Here is a 22,949-nt window from a genome sequence, read left to right as displayed (position 1 = left end):
GGATCACAGTCTCCTGCTGATTGCACTGATTGTAACAGCGAAACAATTTGCCACAATTGTTTGTGGTTGTGTCTCATTGACATCATGGAATGCCCACAAGAAAAGATTTCACTGTTACGCAATTCCTTGTATGCGAGGCTTACAACTTCTCAATCAACCCATGGTTGATTTCACTGCTTTTTATCCTGCCCTGAGGGGCAAGCTTTCTCCTGAATTGTAAAGAGCCAAGAAGATTGGTTGGTTGTTGTTTAACGCCGAACTCAGCAATAGTCCAGCTATATGACGGCGGTCTGTAAATAATCGAGTCTGGACCAGACAATCCAGTGATTGATATCATGAGCATCGATCCACGCAATTGGGATCGATGACATGCATCAACCAAGTCAGCGAGCCTGACCACCAGGTCACGTTAGTCGCCTTTTACGACAATCATAGTCACCTTTTACGGCAAGCATGGGTTGCTGAAGACCTATTCTACCCGGAATCTTCACGGGTCGAGCCACAAAGAAGACCAGAGCGAAGAAGCTTCGTTTTCACGCTACCAAATGAATATATTAATCTCTCGGATCTCAGGAAAACCTTTGTTGCTCGGGGAGATGGAAAAAAATAGATGGTATTCAGGGGAGGAGGGGTTTAGCACCCCTTTTAAAACAGAAAATGAAAATGATTTTGCTTAAAATAACATATATTATCTAAATAAACACAATCATCATTCAAAACTAAAAGATACCCGTGAAGAACCATTGTAGTATATGCCGTAAAAGGCGTCTAACGGGATCGGATGGTCAGGCTTGCCGACTTGGTTGAGTGCGGCGTTATACAACAAACAGACAAAACAAACAGACAAACACTAAAGTGCACTTCACTTCTCCCTGACCATCCCCGAGATTAGTTGTGTATCCTGAAAAACGTCAGACCTTAAAATTGTCGTTATTCTACCTCGAGTCTGCCATTGTATTGGTAATAACAAAACCCGCCCACAAATCTATTGGTCCAGCTGTGGCGATCGCCGATTCACAATACATCACAATACACCTATATCACCCAGTGAAACATAAAACCGGTTTACCCAGTGGACACATTTCTGAGTATTTGGGCTTTCACCGTCGAATGGCGACCTTTGACCCGACACCAGTACGATATATTGCGTCAGCATGATTGCATCACCCTGTGTGGGAAATAATCCAGTTTTCACGTGTCACAGCTCGTGAGAGAACCTGTCCTTGTGTCCACGCGCTCTGTAGATTTTAGAAGCGGTCGACTATTTTCTCTTATTCAGATCAATAACCCTACTCGAAGATATAAGGTAAGAAAACACGTTTCCATACATTTCTGTTCTGTCACACTGTAACAAAAGCATTTCAAACGCTGTTACATCATTCAGCATAGAAATAGCTGAACACGCATTTTAATGGTTTTGCAACAGTATTAATAACTGCACGAAGCTCGTACTATGAGCAAAATAGATCTGTAATTTCCTCGTGTGGACGCGAGTCCTTATCCTGGCCGGCTCCAGACACCGGCACACGCATGGTCTTGATCAGACCGAATGTGTACTATACTATATTATACTATACTATATACTATACGTGTAAATCTGTACCGGTGTTTGGGGTGTCATGACAACCTTGGGCCGCTCACACGCCGGCTGCAATGTGCATGCACCGGTAGCGTGGTAGATCGTTCAGCTGTTCAGAACTATGGCTGCCGCCATGTTGTATGAGGAACAGACGAAGAAACCTCGATATAACGCGCACCTCCCAACAGCGCGCTCGCGTACACTCATCGCTTTGAAAATAGCCTATGTCAAGCGTTTTCATGTTGGTGTCTTTAAATTCCTGATACACTTCTATCTTTCCTGCAGTTTATACAAAAATCAAATAAACCTTATTAACATTGAGTCTTTTTTAAGTCCTGACTTGTTTAATATTGTATGAGATATTCACTTATTTATTTCAACAGAACACAAACAAATAAGACAAACAAACCTACGTGTATACAGAAATGATGCTGCTGAGTTATGACTTACAAATAACCCATAGAGTGAGTGAGTGAGTGAGTGAGTTGGGTTTAACGCCGCTTTTAACAGTATTACAGTTATATCACGGCGTGTCAGCTTAATGTGGGAGGACAGTATTACAGTTATATCACGGCGTGTCAGCTTAATGTGGGAGGAAAGCCTGTAGTGATGCAGGTCTCAGACGTTTACCACTTCTGTGAAACCCACGAGCACGGGAATGATGATGACAAACCTAGAAACATAATCGGAGCGAACCCGGATTCGGACCAACAATCATAGGTTTCTGGCGTGCCCAAGGGACGCAACTCTGCTCAACGAATCGCGGCGCCTTAGACGACTGGGTCACCCGTGCCCCCTCATTGTGAAGAGACACCAGCCCAAGCGTATCGCATCAATATATCTCCAGTGTCAAAATTGTTCTACAGCTGATGTTGGAGTCCTGCTCATGTTCTGCCGTTCATGCATGTATATTAACAGAGGTCGCAAGTACATTTGTGATTATTTGAATACAAATGGATTAATTAATGCACGCAGCTGTTTGCGAGACGACATTTGGTTTTTTTAGTGTTGAAAGAAGTCACACATAGAGTTGTGGTAATGTTTATCAATGCGTGGCACACAAAACTTTGTGTGGGGGTGGGGGGGTGGGGTGTGTGTGTGTGTGTGGGGGGGGGGGGGGGGGGGGGGGGGAGACAGCCTGAAGTGATGCACGTCTCAGACGTTTACCACTTTGGTGAATTTCGCGACAGGCGTTTGTTGCTGACGAACATTGAAACATAATCGGGGCGAACAGGGATTCGAACCCGCAATCATAGGTTTCTGGCGTGCCCAAGGGACGCAACTCTGCAGAGCGAAATGCGGCGCCTTAGACGAGAATGCCAACCGTGTCCCCATTCGGCTTGGAAGGCTTGCTCATGATATCGAAAGACTCGATTAATTAAAGGGAGCATTAATTGCTGAATGCTGCGTTGAACAGACAAATTTACAAATCAAGTGAAGAGAAGCATAAATATTCATATTCCTGCGGACACGAATTTGATCATATCCCTGCAACAGATAACTTTAGACGAGGAGTAAAACTGAAGAGGGCAACTATCAGATCAAACCAACCAGTCTAACGGGGCAGAATAGGGAAGACTGATGTATAATATTTAAGGGTCAGCTCTTTCTGCCAAAGATCCAGGTTTGAGTCTCAACATGTTTCAGAGTTCGACACACTACAAATGACAACTCTTGGAGAGGTTACTATGTATGTTCCAGTTTTGGAGTGGGATTTTCAGTCTTGGTCCTGTCTTGGTCCACCAAAGGCGTCGGGTGCGAGGGTTTTTGTTTAAGCACATTGACCTCACCTGGAGGACCCGGGGGTTTTTGTTTAAGCACATTGACCTCACCTGGAGGACCCGAGGGTTTTTGTTTAACCACATTGACCTCACCTAGAGGACCCGAGGCTTCTTGTTTAAGAACATTTACCTCACCTGAAGGACCCGAGGGTTTTTGTTTAAGCACATTGACCTCACCTAGAGGACCCGAGGGTTCTTGTTTAAGCACATTGACCTCACCTGACGGACCTGAGGGTTTTTGTTTAAGCACATTGACCTCACCTAGAGGACCCGAGGGTTCTTGTTTAAGCACATTGACCTCACCTAGAGGACCCGAGGGTTTTTGTTTAAGCACATTGACCATCACCTTATCGATGTGTTTTGTTGTTCCAAAATTAATTTATATAAGTGCTCAGTTTCACCTTTTTTACGCAGTTTTCTTATTAAAATTACAATTCAGTGTAGATCTTTTCAGATATATCTGCTGAGCGTGCAGATTCCAAGGTGTTTTCTATCAGGCGAAGGCAATATGGATCACGTGGCAGGTCAACTGTGATCATGTGACAAGTCAATCACGTGATTTGATCGAAACCTTGTAATTTGTTTCTTAATCACGTGAAACAGTTAATCCAATAAAATTCAAAGATTCTTAATAGAGATATAACGATTATATTTTACATTGTCGCGAATACCTGTACGATTGAAGATGCAGCGTTAAGCAAAATTCCCTCACTCTCCAACTGTCTACAAGATTGTGGTGCAGGCGGAGCATGCCGCAATTCAGACATAAGCCTTTTCGAGTATCAATTTGCAATAATCCAATAAAGTTTAAAGGTGTCACGTTTCCTGTACCGCTAGTCACCGACATGAACAAGTGTGAATGCAAGGATTAACCTTGAATGTTTTACCTATGAGGGTAAATCCCCCTCGTATAAAACCAATGAGATTTTTTGCCGTGTGATGAGATTTTGCAAGAGACATTTTGTCTTCCCACAGTGGAAACTGTATTTGATATTCCGTATTTGTGACTCGACATATGTTGCTATTAATGTTACTAAATGATACATCCTCCGATATTTTCGAACACTAATTATTGCACTGTGAATATTTAAATATATTAGCATTAGTATCAACCAAAATATGCATTAGTACTTATAGTTCTGTTCATTGTCTACTGTAGGAGAAAATACATTAATATTTATGTATTTCAGTTCATTGTCGACTTCAGGAGGAATTATTTGTGATAATAATTATAGATAATGCATGTTTACCACCATCAGCTGTTCATTTCGTTTGCATGCGTAGGAACAAACACTTTATAGCTCTTTGACAATGTCTGTTAAGATAGTAATTTAATATATTCAAAGCGATGACATGAAATGGCGACAGTTGTAAATGGTGTTACAGTGTGTTGGCAAAAAATATATAATTAACATTCCAATGCGTTCGTCAATTTCACTGTCTTGTAGTGTCTGCAGTGTGTACGGTATCAAAGACCGGGTGTCTGACCGTATCAAATGAAATCTTATCAATTTGGACTTTTTGAATTAATTAGAAGTGACAGTTCATTATACATTGATTTTTGCTACAGGTTCACCCTTTTGTTTAAATCAGCAACAATTTAGTCAGTTATTATTTGCATAAGGCGGCATGTTTGCCATGCGCAGCAGCCAGAAAATGTTTACGAGTAACCGGAAGTTGACACGATTGTTGACATTCGCAATGTTTATGAGTTACATTTGAATGATTAAGTTAGTTTTCAATAAATATGGACAAATCTGAAAGCAAACATATCGTAGCATATTCTAAAAAGTCTCCATCTTGCTGTTTGGCCACTAGAAATAGTTAAAAATTCGTACGTAATTCATGTACGTTGGCCTTTCTCAAGAGGGTATAGGTTCATGAAAACCAGTGCTGTCTTACGATTATCTAAAGTGTAGGCGAATCTCATCTAAAATACGATCGTTTGTGTTCTGAAATTTCGTATATTCTTGTGGAGAACGAGTTGTATATATATTCATTTAGGTTTGGTTTTGTCATTCAAAATTCCCGAAACTTTATTCCCGAGGTACACCCATACAGCACAATGTTAAAATCGGATGCCTCATTGTATTTGAAAATGTGGGCCTAGAATTATCCCTGGATATAGACGGGTGGCCCAGTCGTCTTAGGTGCTGCGATTCGCTGTGCAGAGTTGCGTCCCTTGGGCACGCCAGAAACCTATGATTGTGGGTTCGAATCCCGGTTTGCCCCAATTATGTTTCTAGGTTTGTCAGCACCATACATGTGCTCGTGGGGGCTTTCACCGAAGTGGTAAACGTCTGCGACCTGCATCACTTCGGGCTTTTCCCCACATTAAACTGACACGCCGTGATATAACTGGAATACTGTTAAAAGCGGCGTTAAACCCAACTCACACACTCATTCACTTTTATCTACGGTAACTGCTGCTATTAGTCTGTCTTACAGACCCTGATACAAATATATCAAATACAGCCCATGCAAGTCTATAATGTTTGGCAAGTCTAGATTTCTCTCGGCTCCTTTTTATTACATTTTTATTAAGATAATTTAACAACTATTTTTTTTCTGTACGATATGTTCATTTCAGAGACTAGATGTTAGTCTATCCTCCAATCAACACACGTCTTTATTCTATTACTGCACAAACCAACTGTCTAACGATCTTACTCCCCTATCCTCCCTTCTATTCTTACCTTGCACCCACTAACCAAGCAACGCATCCCTTTCGTCAACATATAGCCATATTCGTTCTACATCCTTTTAGAGTTATCCCCCTTACACTGCCAAGCTCCCCACATCGATATCCCGCTCGCCACCAGTCAAAACTCTCCACTGTGATAGCTGACCACAACCATGCTTGGAGTTGATCGTATGGTCGTAAAGGGGGTCCAAGGGCTAAGGATAGAGTTCGGGGTAATCTAATAGCCACGAAGCGGGTCCCTTTCGTCTTTCCTTTTATCTAATAGTTCCTAAAATGTTTGATACTTTGAGGGCCGATCATTTAATATTATGGTGATTAGTTGGGAATTATGTTTTCAAAACGCTATTTGGGGTGAAACCTGAGCCAAGTTATTTTATTCAATGTTACGATTAGCAGATCATTTTGTTCACAATGCTTTCTTTCAGCGTTTTCTGTATTAAAGAATCTTTTTTTTACCACGCCTTTTTCTCAGGACATCAATCATGATCAGAGAGCATATTAAAGGCAAAATTATTTGTAAAGTATTTTCTGGAACTATTACAACTGTGTTTTGTTAAATCAACATTCCCATTTTCTATCCAGCCAGCACCATGTGTGGGATTTGGGCCGTGTTTGGTAGTGACGAAGATGTCTCAGTCCAGTGTAATGCCGTCCACAAGATCACTCATAGAGGACCAGACGCCTTCAGGATAGAAAACATCAACCATTTTCAGAACTGTTGTCTCGGCTTCCACCGATTGGCAATCGTTGATGACGTCAGAGGGATGCAGCCAATGAGACTGTACACCCATCCACACATATGGCTGATATACAACGGGGAGATCTACAACTATAAATCAGTAGGTCATCCTGTCATTTTACCTTAAATGAAATCTTTCTCTCTTTCCCGTCAGAAAAACACTCCTGCGAAGTACGTCAATCATGTGTAAACGTCATAAAAAAAAAAACCGCACGAAAACCATCACATTTATGGTTGTAATTAAGAATCAAACGTCACGGGGTCGGCGAACCAACTTCGGGCTAGCCTGGATACCTTGATATATTGCGCTAGCCCTACACAGCCAGGTAGCATACCCAGGGAACCACGCTGAGTTCGGGCTTCATTCTTAAAATAGCTACACCTGCGCCCCTAGAGGAGACTGCAGGCGCTACTATTTACCAGAACTCGTTTACGTTGCACAAAGGATCATAAATTATACTAAAGGTGATCGTAACTCCCCCACTTAAGGTACGTTGAGATCGCTTTGTGAAACGGTCCCCACACATACTGCCAGTCTGAAATCCAGCCTGGTCATCTACCATGCTCACCACTGCCAGAACAGTATAAGACCCATGAAGATCTGGGGTAGAATGGATCTTCAGCAGCCCATGCTTATAACACCACCCTGTATAACACCACCCAGTATAACACCATCCTGTATAACACCACCCTGTATAACACCATCCTGTATAACACCACCCTGTATAACACCATCCTGTATAACACCACCCTGTATAACACCATCCTGTATAACACCACCCTGTATAACACCATCCTGTATTACACCACCCTGTATTACACCATCCTTTATAACACCATCCTGTATAACACAACCCTGTATAACACCACCCTGTATAACACAACCCTGCATTACACCACCTTGTATAACACCACCCTGTTTAACACCATCCTGTATAACACCAACATGTATAACACCATCCTGTATAACACCATCCTGTATGACACCACCCTGTGTAACACAACCCTGTATAACACCATCCTGTATAACACCATCCTGTATAACACCACCCTGTATAACACCACCCTGTATAACACCATCCTGTATAACATCATCCTGTATGACACCACCCTGTATAACACAACCCTGTATAACACCATCCTGTATAACACCATCCTGTATAACGCCATCCTGTATAACACCACCCTGTATAACACCATCCTGTATAACACAACCCTGTATAACACCATCCTGTATAACACCACCCTGTATAACACCACCCTTTCTTAACCACATGGTGAAGATACAGGTGCTAAGATACCAAATCCGTATGTCACTCGTGTGTCGTACAAGGTTGACCTTGTTTTATTCGTTTTGATTGGATAACCGTGACCTCTGTCACACCAGGACTACTTTTTCATTCATAAAAAAACAAGTAAACTGACAATTTTGATCTAAACATTTCCAGGTTGCAAAACAACATGACTTCCATCTGAGTACAGACTGCGATGGAGAGCCAATGATTCATCTGTATGCCAAATATGGTATTGATTTCCCCTCCCACTTGGATGGTGTGTTTGCCTTCTGTCTTCTCGACACGGCTAACAGGAAGGTCTTCATTGGTCGGGACACGTTTGGAGTCCGCCCGTGCTTCAAGCTTGTCACAGACAATGGCTTCCTAGCTGTGTGCTCAGAGGCTAAAGGTCAGTATAGTCATCACATGTCAGGCATGTGCATCAAGATTCGCTTAGTTCAGAATGTATTTTCTTACAACGAAAGGAAATGTTTGAATGGGCACTATCTTAAAGTCGGCAACAATGAGATTTGTTTGGGAAACAAAGTTCAAGACAACATGCCTTTTGCTTGGTAAGATGCATAAAATGGCCGATGTCCATGAGGGCATGAATGTTATTTTATGCCGCAATAAGAAATATTCATTCTAGTATAGGATTAACTGTGAGTAATTGTGAATGGACCAGACTTACCAGTTGCTGATATTATGAGCATCCTCACATAGATGATGACATGCTATCAACTTGCTACCCGATCCATTTTGGTCATGTCCTAGATGCTGGCAAACCACAACTAGTTTGGTTGCGCTAAAAGAAAGGAAGTACAATTCATGTGTAGAATGAGTTACCTTATGATTACCTGAAAACAATGCAGCATACCAGGGCATGCCAGGGTCCATTAGGGCATATCAGGATACACCAGAATCAGTTAGGTCATATCAGGGTACACTACAATTAATTAAGGAATATCGGGGTACCCAAAGTTCATTAGGGCATATTAGGGTACAGTAGGGCATATCGGGGTACACAAGGGTCCATTAGGGCATATCGGGGTACACAAGGGTCCATTAGGGCAAATCGGTGTACACAATGTTCAATTAGGGCAAATACACAAGGGTTAGTTAGGTCTTATCGGGATACATAAGGGACCAATAGGGCATATCAGGATACACCAGAGTCCATTAGGGTATATCGGTGTACACAAGGGTCAATTAGGGCATATTGGTGTACACAAGGGTTAGTTAGGTCATATCGGGATACACAAGGATCCAATAGGGCATATTAGGATGCACAAGGGTCCATTAGGGCATATTAGGATACACAAGGGTCCATTAGGGCATATTGGGATACACAAGGGTCCATAAGGGCCATTTCGGGGTACAACGGGTTATATTAGGGCCATTTCGGAATACACCAGGGTCAGTTTGGGCATATCAGGGTACACAAGGGTCCATTAGGGCATATCCGCGTATACCAGACTACATTATTCCATATCGGGGTACACAAGGGTCCATTAGTCCATATCAGGGTATACCAGACTACATTATTCCATATCAGGGTACACAAGGGTCCATTAGGGCATATCAGGGTATACCAGACTACATTATTCCATATCGGGGTACACAAGGGTCCATTAGTCCATATCGGGGTATACCAGACTACATTATTCCATATCAGGGTACACAAGGGTCCATTAGTCCATATCAGGGTATACCAGACTACATTATTCCATATCGGGGTACACAAGGGTCCATTAGTCCATATCAGGGTATACCAGACTACATTATTCCATATCAGGGTACACAAGGGTCCATTAGTCCATATCAGGGTAGGCCAGACTACATTATTCCATATCGGGGTACACAAGGGTCCATTAGGGCATATCAGGGTATACCAGACTACATTATTCCATATCAGGGTACACAAGGGTCCATTAGTCCATATCATGGTACACCAGGCTCCATTAGTCCATATCAGGGTACTCCAGGCTACATTAGTCCATATCGGGGTACACCCGGGTCCATTAATCCATATCAGGGTACACCAGGGTCCATTAGTCCATATCAGGGTCCATTAGGGTCCATATCGGGGTACACAAGGGTCCATTAGTCCATATCGGGGTACACAAGGGTCCATTAGTCCATATCGGGGTACACAAGGGTCCATTAGTCCATATCAGGGTACACAAGGGTCCATTAGTCCATATCAGGGTACACAAGGGTCCATTAGTCCATATCAGGGTACACCAGGGTCCATTAGTCCATATCAGGGTACACAAGGGTCCATTAGTCCACATTGGGGTACACAAGGGACCATTAGTCCATATCGGGATACACAAGGGTCCATTAGTCCATATCAGGGTTCACCAGGGTCCATTAGTCCATATCAGGGTACACAAGGGTCCATTAGTCCATATCGGGATACACAAGGGTCCATTAGTCCATATCGGGGTACACAAGGGTCCATTAGTCCATATCGGGGTACACAAGGGTCCATTAGTCCATATCAGGGTACACAAGGGTCCATTAGTCCATATCAGGGTACACAAGGGTCCATTAGTCCATATCAGGGAACACAAGGGTCCATTAGTCCATATCGGGGTACACAAGGGTCCATTAGTCCATATCAGGGTACACAAGGGTCCATTAGTCCATATCAGGGAACACAAGGGTCCATTAGTCCATATCGGGGTACACAAGGGTCCATAAGTCCATATCGGGGTACACCAGGGTCCATTAGTCCATATCAGGGTACACAAGGCTCCATTAGTCCATATCAGGGTACTCCAGGCTACATTAGTCCATATCGGGGTACACAAGGGTCCATTAGTCCATATCAGGGTAGGCCAGGGTCCATTAGTCCATATCGGGGTACTCCAGGCTACATTAGTCCATATCGGGGTACACAAGGGTCCATTAGTCCATATCGGGGTAGGCCAGGGTCCATTAGTCCATATCAGGGTACATTAGGGTCCATTAGTCCATATCAGGGTACTCCAGGGTCAATGAAATGATGACATGTAATACTTGATATGTTAACTCAAATCCTGTTCACTTCAGGAGATCAATGTTAGACAATCCCTGTTTCCTTCCAGGTCTATTTGGTTTGAGTCACAGCCTAACTGATGAGGCAGCTGACATCGTCCCCCTCTTGCCCGGTACAGTGGAACAGTACGACCTCGACAACAACGGACGAGCCACGTTCCGGAAGATGAAACAGTTCCACTCCATTGGCGACATGCCCCTGTACAAAACTCCTGTAGATACCGACTCACTAGGTAAGGTGACAGGCGGATCCAGAGGGGAGACCCCACCCCCTTTTGAAAACCAAATGTAGTATGTTGTACGTACTAAAGTTATCTAAGAGGATATATTAATATTTAGGACCCCTCCCTTTTAAATAAACATATGGGACATAAACACAAAATTAAAATTGTCCCCCAAAATTGTTGCAAACAATAATTAAGCATCAGACTGTTGGAAAAAAAGCAGTTGTCTGCCATAAAGATAACATTGTTGTGAGGTGTTTTTCTGAAGGAGATATTCAGGCTCATGGTTTTAATTATAAAAAATATCTGGTTTTGCAGCTGTAGCTGGAAAAGTATCTAATGTCCAGAAAAAATCCTAGCAGAGGTCTGAAGTGCAATACAATTGAAGGAATTAGACAGGATCGGACACACATTTTGACATCCAAGTGTTCAATTGTACTTTTTCCAATTACAGGAGATGATGTTAAGAAGAACATCAGGGTGTTATTTGAGACGGCCGTCCAGAAGCGTCTCATGGCAGACAGAAGAATAGGTTGTCTGTTATCTGGTAAGTGAATTGATCCACAATGTCTCGCTGAGGTTGTCTGGAAAGTGAACTGATCCACGATGTCTCGCTGAGGTTTTCCTCCTTCATTGTGTGAGCCCATGAAGATCCGGGGTAGAATAGGTGACTATGCTTGTCGTAAGAGGCGACTAACAGGATCAGGTGGTCAGGCTCACTGCCTTTGATGACTTGGTCACCGTATCCCAATTTGCGTAGATCGATGCTCATGATCTCTGGATTGTCTGGTCCAGACTGGATTATTTTAGCTGGAATATTGCTGAGTGCGGCTTTAAACAACAACCAAACCAAACCAAACCAAACCAAACCAAGCCACTTCATCGTGTACAATTCAGTATCAAATGGCTGTTGTCAATGTAACAAAAAACGGTGTCTTCTCTTAGGGGGTCTGGACTCGAGTCTGGTGGCCGCATTGTTGGTGAAGAATGCCAAAGAACAGAAACTGTCCTACCCCATACAGACCTTCTCTATTGGCATGGAGGGGAGTACAGATATCATGGCAGCCAGGAAGGTGAGTCTTGAAGCATTACATTACCCCATACAGACCTTCTCTATTGGCATGGAGGGGAGTACAGATATCATGGCAGCCAGGAAGGTGAGTCTTGGAGCATTACATTACCCCATACAGAACTCCTCTATTGGTAGGAGGGGAGTACAGATATCATGGCAGCCAGGAAGGTGAGTCTTGGAGCATTACATAATACATACAGAACTTCTCTATTGGCATGGAGGGGAGTACAGATATCATGGCAGCCAGGAAGGTGAGTCTTGGAGCATTACATCACCCCATACAGACCTTCTCTGTTGGCATGGAGTGAGTGAGTGAGTGAGTTGGGTTTAACGCCGCTTTTAACAGTATATTGGCATGGAGGAAGGTGCACATAGTTATCATGGCAGCCGGGAATCTTCGTCATGGAGCATTAGGCACATGTCTTATCTACTGGCGTATACGGGTCACCGTCTTGTTTTCGAAATGTTTCTAAATAGCAAACATGTTATCACATTGGCATAAACTTGATATTTGTCTTTTTTTTGCAGGTTGCAAAACATTTGGACACAGAGCATCACGAGATTATATTCACACCTGAGGAGGCTATTGATGTTTTAGATGACCTGATTCGCCATCTCGAAACATACGACATTACGACAGTCAGGGCCTCAATTGGTATGTAAGCCCACTGACGGAAGACGGAAGTAAAAGCTGCTGTCCCTATAATATTTACACCTGGAGACATGGGCAAATGTAGTTTTTTAAACTTGTCTCATTTTTAATGTGACATACTTCTCAGATTTCTTGAAAGAATGAGATAGACTTGGCCTCCGTGCATCATCTTGAAAATCACCTGGACCTTCGCTCATGACTGGCGCCTCAACTTTTTGATAACGCCTACTACAGTAGTCATTTAGAAATGTACTGATGGCAAGTTTTTCCGCTCACATTGACACTTTAGCTCATTGTTATTGTGATTGTAAAAGTGCAGTTTCAACCCTTGCCGAACCAGGCTAGGATTTCGTGGCTCGACAGTAGCGCCACCAGTGGCTATTACGAGTTTTGTCCCACCTGTTGACCAATCAGATCGTCTTGACTGGGCCCCACCATTTTGTTTCAAGCAAATGCAAGTCATTTGAAAGGTGGAGTCTGATTGGTCAGTACGAGGGACCAGTGGCTATTACCAGTTCTGGTGCCTCTGATCAAAGCCATGAAAATTCCAGCCTACTTCAGCAAGGGTGGAAACTGGACTTTAATAGTCAGTTAATGCTCTTGCCTTGGGAAGATGAATAATGATAACATATAGCAAATTTCTAATTTTCCTTTTGGTACCTTAACTATTGGGCAGGTTGGCAAGGACTACTGGACTAGTGCCAATTTCTGATGCTGAATAATTTGTTCCAAAAATTATTTGAAACAATCATTCTTCCTCAGATTTTACGGGGCGGTGGGCCCGGTGGGGTAGCCTAGTGGTTTAAGCGTTCACTCGTCACGCCAAAGGCCCAGGTTGGATTGGCCACATGGGTGCAATGAATGAAGCCCATTTCTAGTGTCCCCTTCCGTGATGTTGGTTGAATATTGCAAAAAGCAGTGTAAAACCATACTCACTCACTCACTCACTCACTCACTCGTAATGTAGCTCAGTCACATGCTCCCATCGTCACTCACTCACTCACTTACTGACTCGCCCGCCCGCCCGCTCCCATCGTCACTCACTCACTCGTAATGTAGCCCAGTCACACGGTCCCATCGTCACTCACTCACTCACTCGTAATGTAACCCAGTCACACGCTCCCATCGTCATTCACTCACTCGTAATGTAACTCAGTCACACGCTCCCATCATCACTCACTCACTCGTAATGTAGCCCAGTCACACGCTCCCATCGTCACTCACTCACTCACTCGTAATGTAACTCAGTCACACGCTCCCATCGTCACTCACTCACTCACTCTTTTGTTTTTACAACAAAAATGGTGGTCTGGATATGAGGGAGGTTCTGAAAAAATGTGACTTGGAAAAGACTTGTTTGTTCGGCTCTTCCTTTCAGGGAGAAACCTTGCATTTTTTTAATATAAATAATATTTTGTACCTTAACAATCCTAACAGATCACCACCCCAGAGTATTGAAATGTCGGTCCCTTTGTGATTGTGTCAAGTTACAACATTGGCTGTTGAATAATGTGTCACACAAGGGGACAATAATAACTTTATATTGGTGATGACATCCCATAATTCCTGAAATGTCTTGCTTCTTTCAGGTATGTTCCTAGTCAGCAAGTACATCAACGAGAAGACGGACACCGTGGTCATCCTGTCCGGGGAGGGCTCCGACGAGCTGGCCCAGGGGTACATCTACTTCCACAAAGCTCCATCAGCTGAGGCCGGGGACGAGGAGAGTCGAAGACTGCTGAAGGACCTCTACATGTACGACGTGTTGAGGGGGGACAGGACGACGGCCGCCTGGGGGTGAGTGCAGATTTTGATGGAATCGGCGGCTAACGGGATCAGGTTGTCAGGTTCGCGGACTTCGTTGATACATCATTGTATCCCAGTTGCTGTTCATGATGCCAATCAGTAGATTGTCTGGCCCATGCTTGATTATTTACCGACAACTGTCATAAAGCTGGAATATTTCTGGGTGCAGCGTTGAACAACTAAAAGACTTACGAACACCCGTTCATCCATGTTATTCAAAAAGAGAAATGTGTTGCAGAACGTGGAGTTGGCAGCTCATTATGTAAATTCCACTAACAGGATCGGGTGGTCAGACTCATTGATGCATGTCATCGTATGTCAATCACTGGATTGTCTGGTCCAGATTTTTCACAGGAGGCCATCATATAGCTGGAATATTGCGGAGTGTGGCGTTAAACAACAAACAAACAAAGAAACAAACTTGTGGCTTCCATGGCTCATCATACTGACACCCCCTATATATAGGTGACCTCTCTATCTCTACCTTAAATATGGACCAATTTATGCAAGGAGTCTCTTACCAATTTGGTCGTAATGTGAGAAAATGAGACAAAAGAGAAGATGGTGTATTGATGTTGAGAAGGTTATTGTAAATGGGAATTGGTGTTGAGATTGTACATGATTTATATATTACATGCGCAATACATGATTTATATATTACATGCGCAATTGGCCAGTAATTATCTAATTGGGGGGCTGGGAGTTTTCGGAGAGACAGAATAAGCTTTTTGCCATTGCTTCAAGATGTGTTTCAAAACACCTTTTCCAGAATCTTCAGACAACAAATTTTGTTGTAAAAGTATTTTTCGGATTTGTTTTCCCTAAAATTGAGATGGCGGGATATAGTGAGTGAGTGAGTATGGTTTTATGCAGCGTTTAGCAATATTCAAGCAATATCACAGCAGGGACACCAGAAATGGGCTTCACACATTGTACCCATGTCGGGAATCAAAACGGGGTCTTCAGCGTGAAAAGCGAAAGCTTTAACCACTGGGCTACCCGACCGCCCAGGTGTGTTATAGAAACTAAATTTAAATGTGTGTGTACCATTTGTAATGACCTTCATGCCTTGTCCTCTAGACTGGAGATCCGGGTCCCCTTCCTTGACCATCAGTTCACCAGCTACTACTTGTCCCTCCCAAACGAGGACCGCGTCCCTAAGAAGGGGGTGGAGAAGTACCTCCTCCGGTCAGCCTTTGATGAGATGAACCTCCTGCCCAAGGACATCTTGTGGAGGCCCAAGGAAGCCTTCAGTGACGGAGTGTCGGCTGTCAAGAGATCCCTTTTTGAGGTCATCCAAGATTTCTGTGACGAACAGGTGAGTTTGTAGAGTGAGAAGGGATTAAGTTCGGTTCATCTTCCCGAGGCAAGGGGGTGTTAACTGACAAGAAAAGTCCAGTTTTCACCATTGCCAAACTAGGCTTGAATTTCTGAGTTATATTATGGCTGGACTAACGAGTCTATGCATAGTCCAATCAAAATTGTGTAAGGAAATCGACCTCTGGTTGTAAACAACATGGCAAATGCCATGCAGATTTTGTTTGATTGCATGATTTGAAAGCATGTGTACCCTAAGTCGGATGTCGACAGATATTTTCCAAATCTTTTCATGTGTTATCACCTTGCTCAAGTGATTTATTGCACTTTGCGACGTAAGACTTGTTTTACTGCAATATAAATCTTGATTATCAATCGGATCATCTCGCTTGAGCGCGGCCTTTTTAGTTTATGCAAATGCAAGTGATGTGAGAGGTGGAATCTGAATGGTCAGTAGGAGGGACAAAGAAAGGGCTATAACTCACAATAGCCACTGGTGGTTCCGCAACTGAGCCACAAAATTCCAGCCCAGTTGATCAGTTGGGAAGATGGTTGGGCTTAATCCAAATTTCAGTTGTATCCCAGCATTTCAGCTTAATATTGGAGGAATGCCTAAAGTGACCTTCCCAACTAAAGTGAAACTCTGGAACCAAGTTATTGTGCTGACCTACCTACAATCGGGGCAACTCTTGGATTCCAACTTCATCTATTCAGAATTTGTACTCCACGGCTGTCAATATTTCAATGATCAGGACTATTGACAGATATAGTGCTAGATTGAAAGTTATTACCCATATGGGCTGTGTAATATCTGTGTATGCAGTGTAATATCGATTGCTTGACAACGGTATAAGGATCTATACCGAAACGTCGCTTTTCACAGTATTAAAGAAGTTGTTATCCATAAAAAATTGTGTCTATCTTGTCAGTGTAATATCTTTTGATATTTGCACAGTGTGCAATTAGTGATTCACGAAGCTGATTGGTCAGTTAAACAAACATCAATTTTAATTGGAGGACGTGACTATTTTCTCTCGTTGAGTTCATTCACAAATCCAGGGCAGTCAGTCACATGTTTTACATGATACATGTACAATATCTCATATTGTAGATTTATAATACACCTGTCACCTAATTACTTCACCCAACATGATCTCCTACTGATACTTGTGTGGGTCAAATGGCAATGCTAATGGGAGAAAACCGACCGAGAGTCTCTATGTATATAGAGGGATGTAATTTTATTCTATACGAATATATTATGTTAAACAAGTTCATCAAGTTCCTGTGGCATAAACCACGAAATTTACAATCTGTCAACTCTTTTCTCTTTTTTTTCTCCAAAATTATATTCTAATAAGAGCCCCCCTATTTCTAATTTTGAGCTCGCCCTGGGCCGCCCTGGGCGCTTATTACGTCTAATATGGTATGCGCTTAATCTTACTGTACGTATATGGTCCTCTTTTAAATACATATTATTTGGAACTTTAGCACAAAATCTTGACATAATTAAATGGGCTACATGTATTCCCCCTATTTCAGATCAACGATGACCAGCTGGAACAGTCTGCATCACTGTACCCCTTTAACACCCCCAGGACGAAGGAAGCCCTCTATTACAGGAGGGTGTTTGAGAAACACTACCCCACCAAGTCAGACTGGATTCCCTATATGTGGATGCCACGTTGGATGAACGCAACAGACCCCTCCGCCAGGACACTCAAACATTATAAACAGTAGAAGTAATCTTTATGGACAAATATAAAACGAGTAAACATTTTGTGAACAGTGCTACGGGTACGGTTATTTGCTCAGCTTTCATACATTGGTAGCTTTTCAGCAAGTTTTTTGTAGATGCGCTGGTATGGAAGTTCATATTCCGTTTATGTTTATTTATTAACGTAAAGTGGAACCCCATTAATTTGGAAATCCCCTTTCAGGGCAATACTTAACAGCATCTGTTAAAACTACAATTATTTTACATTGGCATTACTTGGTACCCTGTCTGCAATTCTGGGAATTGTGAATGTCCGAAAGATTTCACTGGTGGTAGTCCCGATTAATGGGGTTTCACTGCATACTGATGTGTTGTGAAATACATTGCATTGTCAGAAACGACCTGACCCTGATATGCAGTACCTAAGGGTAGGTGGAAAAAATAGAGTGATGTCGAATATGTCCTCAGCATGGAATGGTCTACGCCTGCATGTCCATATGGCTCCATTACGTCTGGGACGGGTAGCCCAGGTACTCGGTCGGGTGGGTACGCTTTTTACAATCTACGGATATGTCTCAATATATTTCACTGCCTCATCGGACTTCTGAGTTTTTTTGTATAAAACCATATTTTTTCTGAATAATTCTGGGGAAAGGATATGTACAAGAAAATTATGGAGTTACCTTTTGCTTTTTTATTGAGTTCATTGAAGAAATATGTTGAATTGCATCTTTAATTACCCAGAGTCCTCTATCTCCATTCTATTACATACTACTCAGCATTTGCTAAGGACCACGATAGTCACCTATGTTCAGAGCTGTGGTCCTCCGCAAACTTGGAACAGCATAAGCTTAAAAAAAATAAAAGAATTGGTTCTCAGGCAATGTTTTTTGAAAATATAGTGCAGGCGGGCGGTGTCTTTTTTTTTTTTTTTTGTTGATACTAGTATGTCACCAATGAACAGTTCTGTAATCAATAATCAGTTGTGTACAATCAGCCTGGGAAAGGGCCTCCCTTTATAAATGTATTCCTTGATGAGTAAAATACTGGAATACAGTATTTGACCACTGTTGGACTTGGAATATTTAAGGATATTTTGGGGTGTTTTTTTAAATGGAAATAAAATGAAATGTGCTACAAACTTATGATGTGAGAACCAAGACTATTATTTTTTTTTAGCCTAATCATATCAGAGTGGATATCAAAGAGGATGTTAGATATGTTATTGTCATTGAATTACTGGCACAGGTGAAAGAGAGAGTATTGCTTCAGCATATCAAGCAGGGCACAGGGGAGACACCAAAAAGGGCTTCACATACTGACCCCTCTGAGACATAGGTGAAAGAACGCTCATGGCACATTACTCCAACTCGCTTGATAACTTTGAAGTTCTTTCATTTTTCATGACTTTTTGGAACATGAATCTCACTGTTCTTCATGGGATTTATAGATTGAGAAATAAATATGAAAGATCCAAGTGTTTCATACTACAATCTTGTTTTGTTTTGTTTGAGGTGAGGTGAAATGAGGTTTAACGTTACGTCCAAGATTATTGCACTTATATAGCGACGTATGTGTGTGTGGCTACTTGTACTAGTCCGGACTCATGCCGATTTATAGTGCTAGCTCACTGAGATACCATGCCGCAGTTTAACATTAAAACCCCACTCAGACACAGTATACTGACTCCCAGCTGACCAGCCCCTTAATCCGAGCGCCAGACAGGGTAACAACATGTACCATCTTTTAACGTCTTTAGGTATGATGTGACCGAGGATCAAATCCTGTGTTTGTATGATGCTGCACTAAGCAATATCCCAGCTAAACTGAGAAGCAAAAGAAACTATACCTCCAACTTGATTTTGATCAAAATATCTTAAGTTAGCGATGTTTTATCCAGAAAATGAACAGTACTGGCCCTTAATCAGCACTCAAAGAATATTTCTACATGACAATAGACAAACTTAGTATGCTTTAGTTTGCCCCTCAATTTGAAGGACAGCAGCTTTTCAATAATAGAGGGTGGACCAGGCAATCCAGTGACTGACATCAGTAGCATCAATCCACACAATTGGGATGCGACATACCACCCGATCCCGATGATAGGTACTCGGGATCTCCATTGGGGTATACTAAGATCAAGTTAGGGCTTTTTACATGATTGTTTTTCAACAATCATAACCAGTGGGAACACCAACAAAAGTCTATGAAGGAGTTGGTTCAACACCGCTTTGAACTGTATTCCAGTTATATCACGGCGTGTCAGCTTAATGTGGGAGGAAGCCAGAGGTGATGTTTACCACTTTGGTGAAACCACAAGCACGGGTATGGTGCTGACAAAAAGAGAAACAGTATTGGGGCGAACTGGGATTCAAACCCACGATCATAGGTTATTGGCGTACTCAAGGGATGCAACTCTGCACAACAAATTACACTGCCTTAGACGTCTGGGCCACTTGTCCCCCTCACCAACAATAGCTGCAGTGACCCTGATGGGGGGACTTAAATCTGGTGGACATGAGATAGTTTTGAACTTACTACTCCTCCTAGCTGAGGCTTTCCCTGGCAACGAGAGCTGGACAGATATTTTATAAATCCTGTCGTCTCCAACCGCCATGTCACATACACCCTAAGGAGTACCACTGAAGGAATATTTCCTTGTCTGTGTGCTGCACTGTTTATCAGTCGAATAGTGAGTGAGTGAGTGAGTTTGGTTTTACGCCGCTTTTTGCAATATTCCAGCAATATCACGGCAGGGGACACCAGAAATGGGCTTCACACATTGTACCCATGTCGGGAATTGAACCCGGGTCTTTGGCGTGACCATCGAACGCTTTAACCACTAGGCTACCCGACCGCCCCTGTCGAACAGTGAGTTGAAATGGGGTTTAACATCACATTCAAGATTTGATAATTGCACTTTTAGTGTCAGTGATGTGAATGCACTTGTGTCACAATGTGTAAGTGTGTGAGTATGGCTGCTTGAACTAGCCTTGACTAATGCTGGTTTTATAGTGCTAGCCCACTAAGATACCATGCCTCAGTTAAACATGGATACCCCATTCAGACACAGTACACTGAAGTCCTTGTCTTATCCTCCTAGTGCTGAGCGTCAGGCAGGATAACAAGATGTACTTTCTTTTAATGCCTATTGGAATGACACGGATAGAGATTGAAAACTGATATTCAGGCTTGCTGGACAGATGCTCTTTCCACTTTTTTTCTTGTTTGTTGTTTAACGCCGCACTCAGCAATATTCCAGCTATATGACGGCGGTCTATGAATATTTGAGTGTAGACCAGACAATCAAGTGGCTAACATCATCTTGAGCATCGATCCACGCAATTGGGATACGATGACTTTCATCAACCAAGTCAGCAAGTCTGACCACCTGATCCTGTTAGTCGCCTCTTACGAAAATCATGGGTTACTGAAGATCTATTCTACCCCAGATCTTAACAGGTCTATCCACTAGACCACGGAGACAGTCTCTGAAATGATGCGAGTTACTGAGACTTCTCTGGCCTTAGTGAGCATGCTAACTGCACGTTGTATGTACATGTCTAACACCATGGAAGGTCACAGGCTTGAACAAACATGGTAGTTCCCTATGTAAAACTAGCTGCTCACTTTGGTTAAAATCACAAAACAGCACAGGCTCAAGAGAACACTGATGAAGATCAATTGATTTATGAAAAAGGGTATGTCTGAATTCCATGTCTGTAAAGAATGCACACTTTATGGAGTGAAAGTTTGTTTATTTTTTGTTTAACTCTGCACTCAGCAATATGATCCAGCCCGTAACTAATCAAATTTGGACCACACAATACCATGAGTCAAGCTGCACACAATCATTGTAGGATGGCAAGCAACCAACCATGTCAGATTCTGACCACCCAATCGACTGAATTGTTTCATACGACAAGCTTAGGTTGCTGGGGATTAATTCTGACCCTGTGTGCAGTGGTGGTGTGAGGTGAGGTGAGGTGAAATTGGGTTTAACGTCGCGTCCAAGATTATTGCACTTATATAGCGACTAGCATGCATGTGTATGTGTGACTGCTTGTACTAGACCGGACTGATGCCGATTTATTGTGCTAGCCCACTGAGATACCATGCCGCAATTTAACATGAATACCCCACTCAGACACAGTATACTAACTCCGAGCCGACCAGTCCTTGCTTTAACTCCTTAATGCCGAGCGCCAGACAGGGTAACAACAAGTACCATCTTTTAACGTCTTTTGGTATGACGCGCTTGGGGATCGAACCCCGGACCTTCCGCTCTACCACTAGACCAGGGAGGCGGTCGCAGTGGTGGTGTAAAAATGCTCTGTCCATGTGTTGTGTAGAGTTTTAAGTGGTAAAGGCTGTCACATGAATGAAATCTACATGATGAAGATGAGGATGAGAATGGGAGCTGACAACAGACTGTGGTCAGTTAATGTCATCTTCTGTGGTGGTCAGCAATATTCGAGCTACGTCATCTTCGTGCAGTGTTGTTAAACACAAGACTCTGGGCCAGGCAGACCAGGAAGGACTTTCACCCAATAAGCACAAGATAGTTGGGTCTAACTTCACCCTCTCAAATCTCTTTCTGTTGCACCCAACAGGAACAATATTGAAGATTCTAACTTAACCCTCTAATTCTCATGCATATTGCACCCAATAAGCACAAGACAGCTTAAAACCCTAAATACCCTAATACATTTCACCCACAAGGTACAAAATACCTGGGTCCAGCTTAACCCCCTTATACCAATATGTGTTTCACTCAATAAGCACAGGATAGTTGGATCTAACTTATCCCCCAAAGCTCATGCACATACAAGCACAGGATAGCTGTCTCTAATTTAAGTCATTGAAGTGAGTGAGTATGGTTTTATGCCACTTTTAGCAATATCGCGGCGGGGGAGACCAGAAATGGGCTTCACACATTGTACTCACGTCGGGAATCAAACCTGGGTCTTCGGCGTGACGAGCTAACGCTTTTACCAATAGGCTACCCCACCACCACCCCAAGTCATTGAAGTCTCATGTAT

General features: G+C 42.8%; 1 protein-coding gene across 1 annotated transcript; it reads left to right on the top strand.

The window, feature by feature from the left end:
• The first annotated feature begins 1,093 nt into the window (after positions 1-1,093).
• On the top strand, positions 1,094-19,378 carry LOC139464836 (asparagine synthetase [glutamine-hydrolyzing]-like). Its single transcript, XM_071246367.1, has 10 exons — positions 1,094-1,306; positions 6,647-6,903; positions 8,252-8,486; positions 11,170-11,352; positions 11,798-11,890; positions 12,289-12,416; positions 12,944-13,070; positions 14,657-14,864; positions 15,954-16,191; positions 17,733-19,378. The coding sequence occupies exons 2-10, from the start codon at positions 6,655-6,657 to the stop codon at positions 17,928-17,930; spliced, it is 1,659 nt and encodes a 552-aa protein (XP_071102468.1). The 5' UTR covers positions 1,094-1,306; positions 6,647-6,654; the 3' UTR covers positions 17,931-19,378.
• Positions 19,379-22,949: the final 3,571 nt, after the last annotated feature.

The sequence above is a fragment of the Haliotis cracherodii genome, unplaced genomic scaffold (genome assembly GCF_022045235.1).
Source record: "Haliotis cracherodii isolate W230 unplaced genomic scaffold, xgHalCrac1.p SCAF_17, whole genome shotgun sequence".
NCBI lineage: Eukaryota > Metazoa > Mollusca > Gastropoda > Lepetellida > Haliotidae > Haliotis > Haliotis cracherodii.
The sequence above is the reverse complement of the archived record's forward strand: the minus strand, read 5'-3'. Positions and strand labels throughout refer to the sequence as shown.

What these genes read in the sequence shown, in the direction of transcription:
- LOC139464836 (XM_071246367.1), top strand. Translation starts at nt 6,655, where the DNA reads ATGTGTGGGATTTGGGCCGTGTTTGGTAGTGACGAAGATGTCTCAGTC. An exon ending in TGTGTGCTCAGAGGCTAAAG is followed by an intron (nt 8,487 to 11,169) that starts GTCAGTATAGTC and finishes GTTTCCTTCCAG; the next exon opens with GTCTATTTGGTTTGAGTCAC. An exon ending in AAGATTTCTGTGACGAACAG is followed by an intron (nt 16,192 to 17,732) that starts GTGAGTTTGTAG and finishes CCCCTATTTCAG; the next exon opens with ATCAACGATGACCAGCTGGA.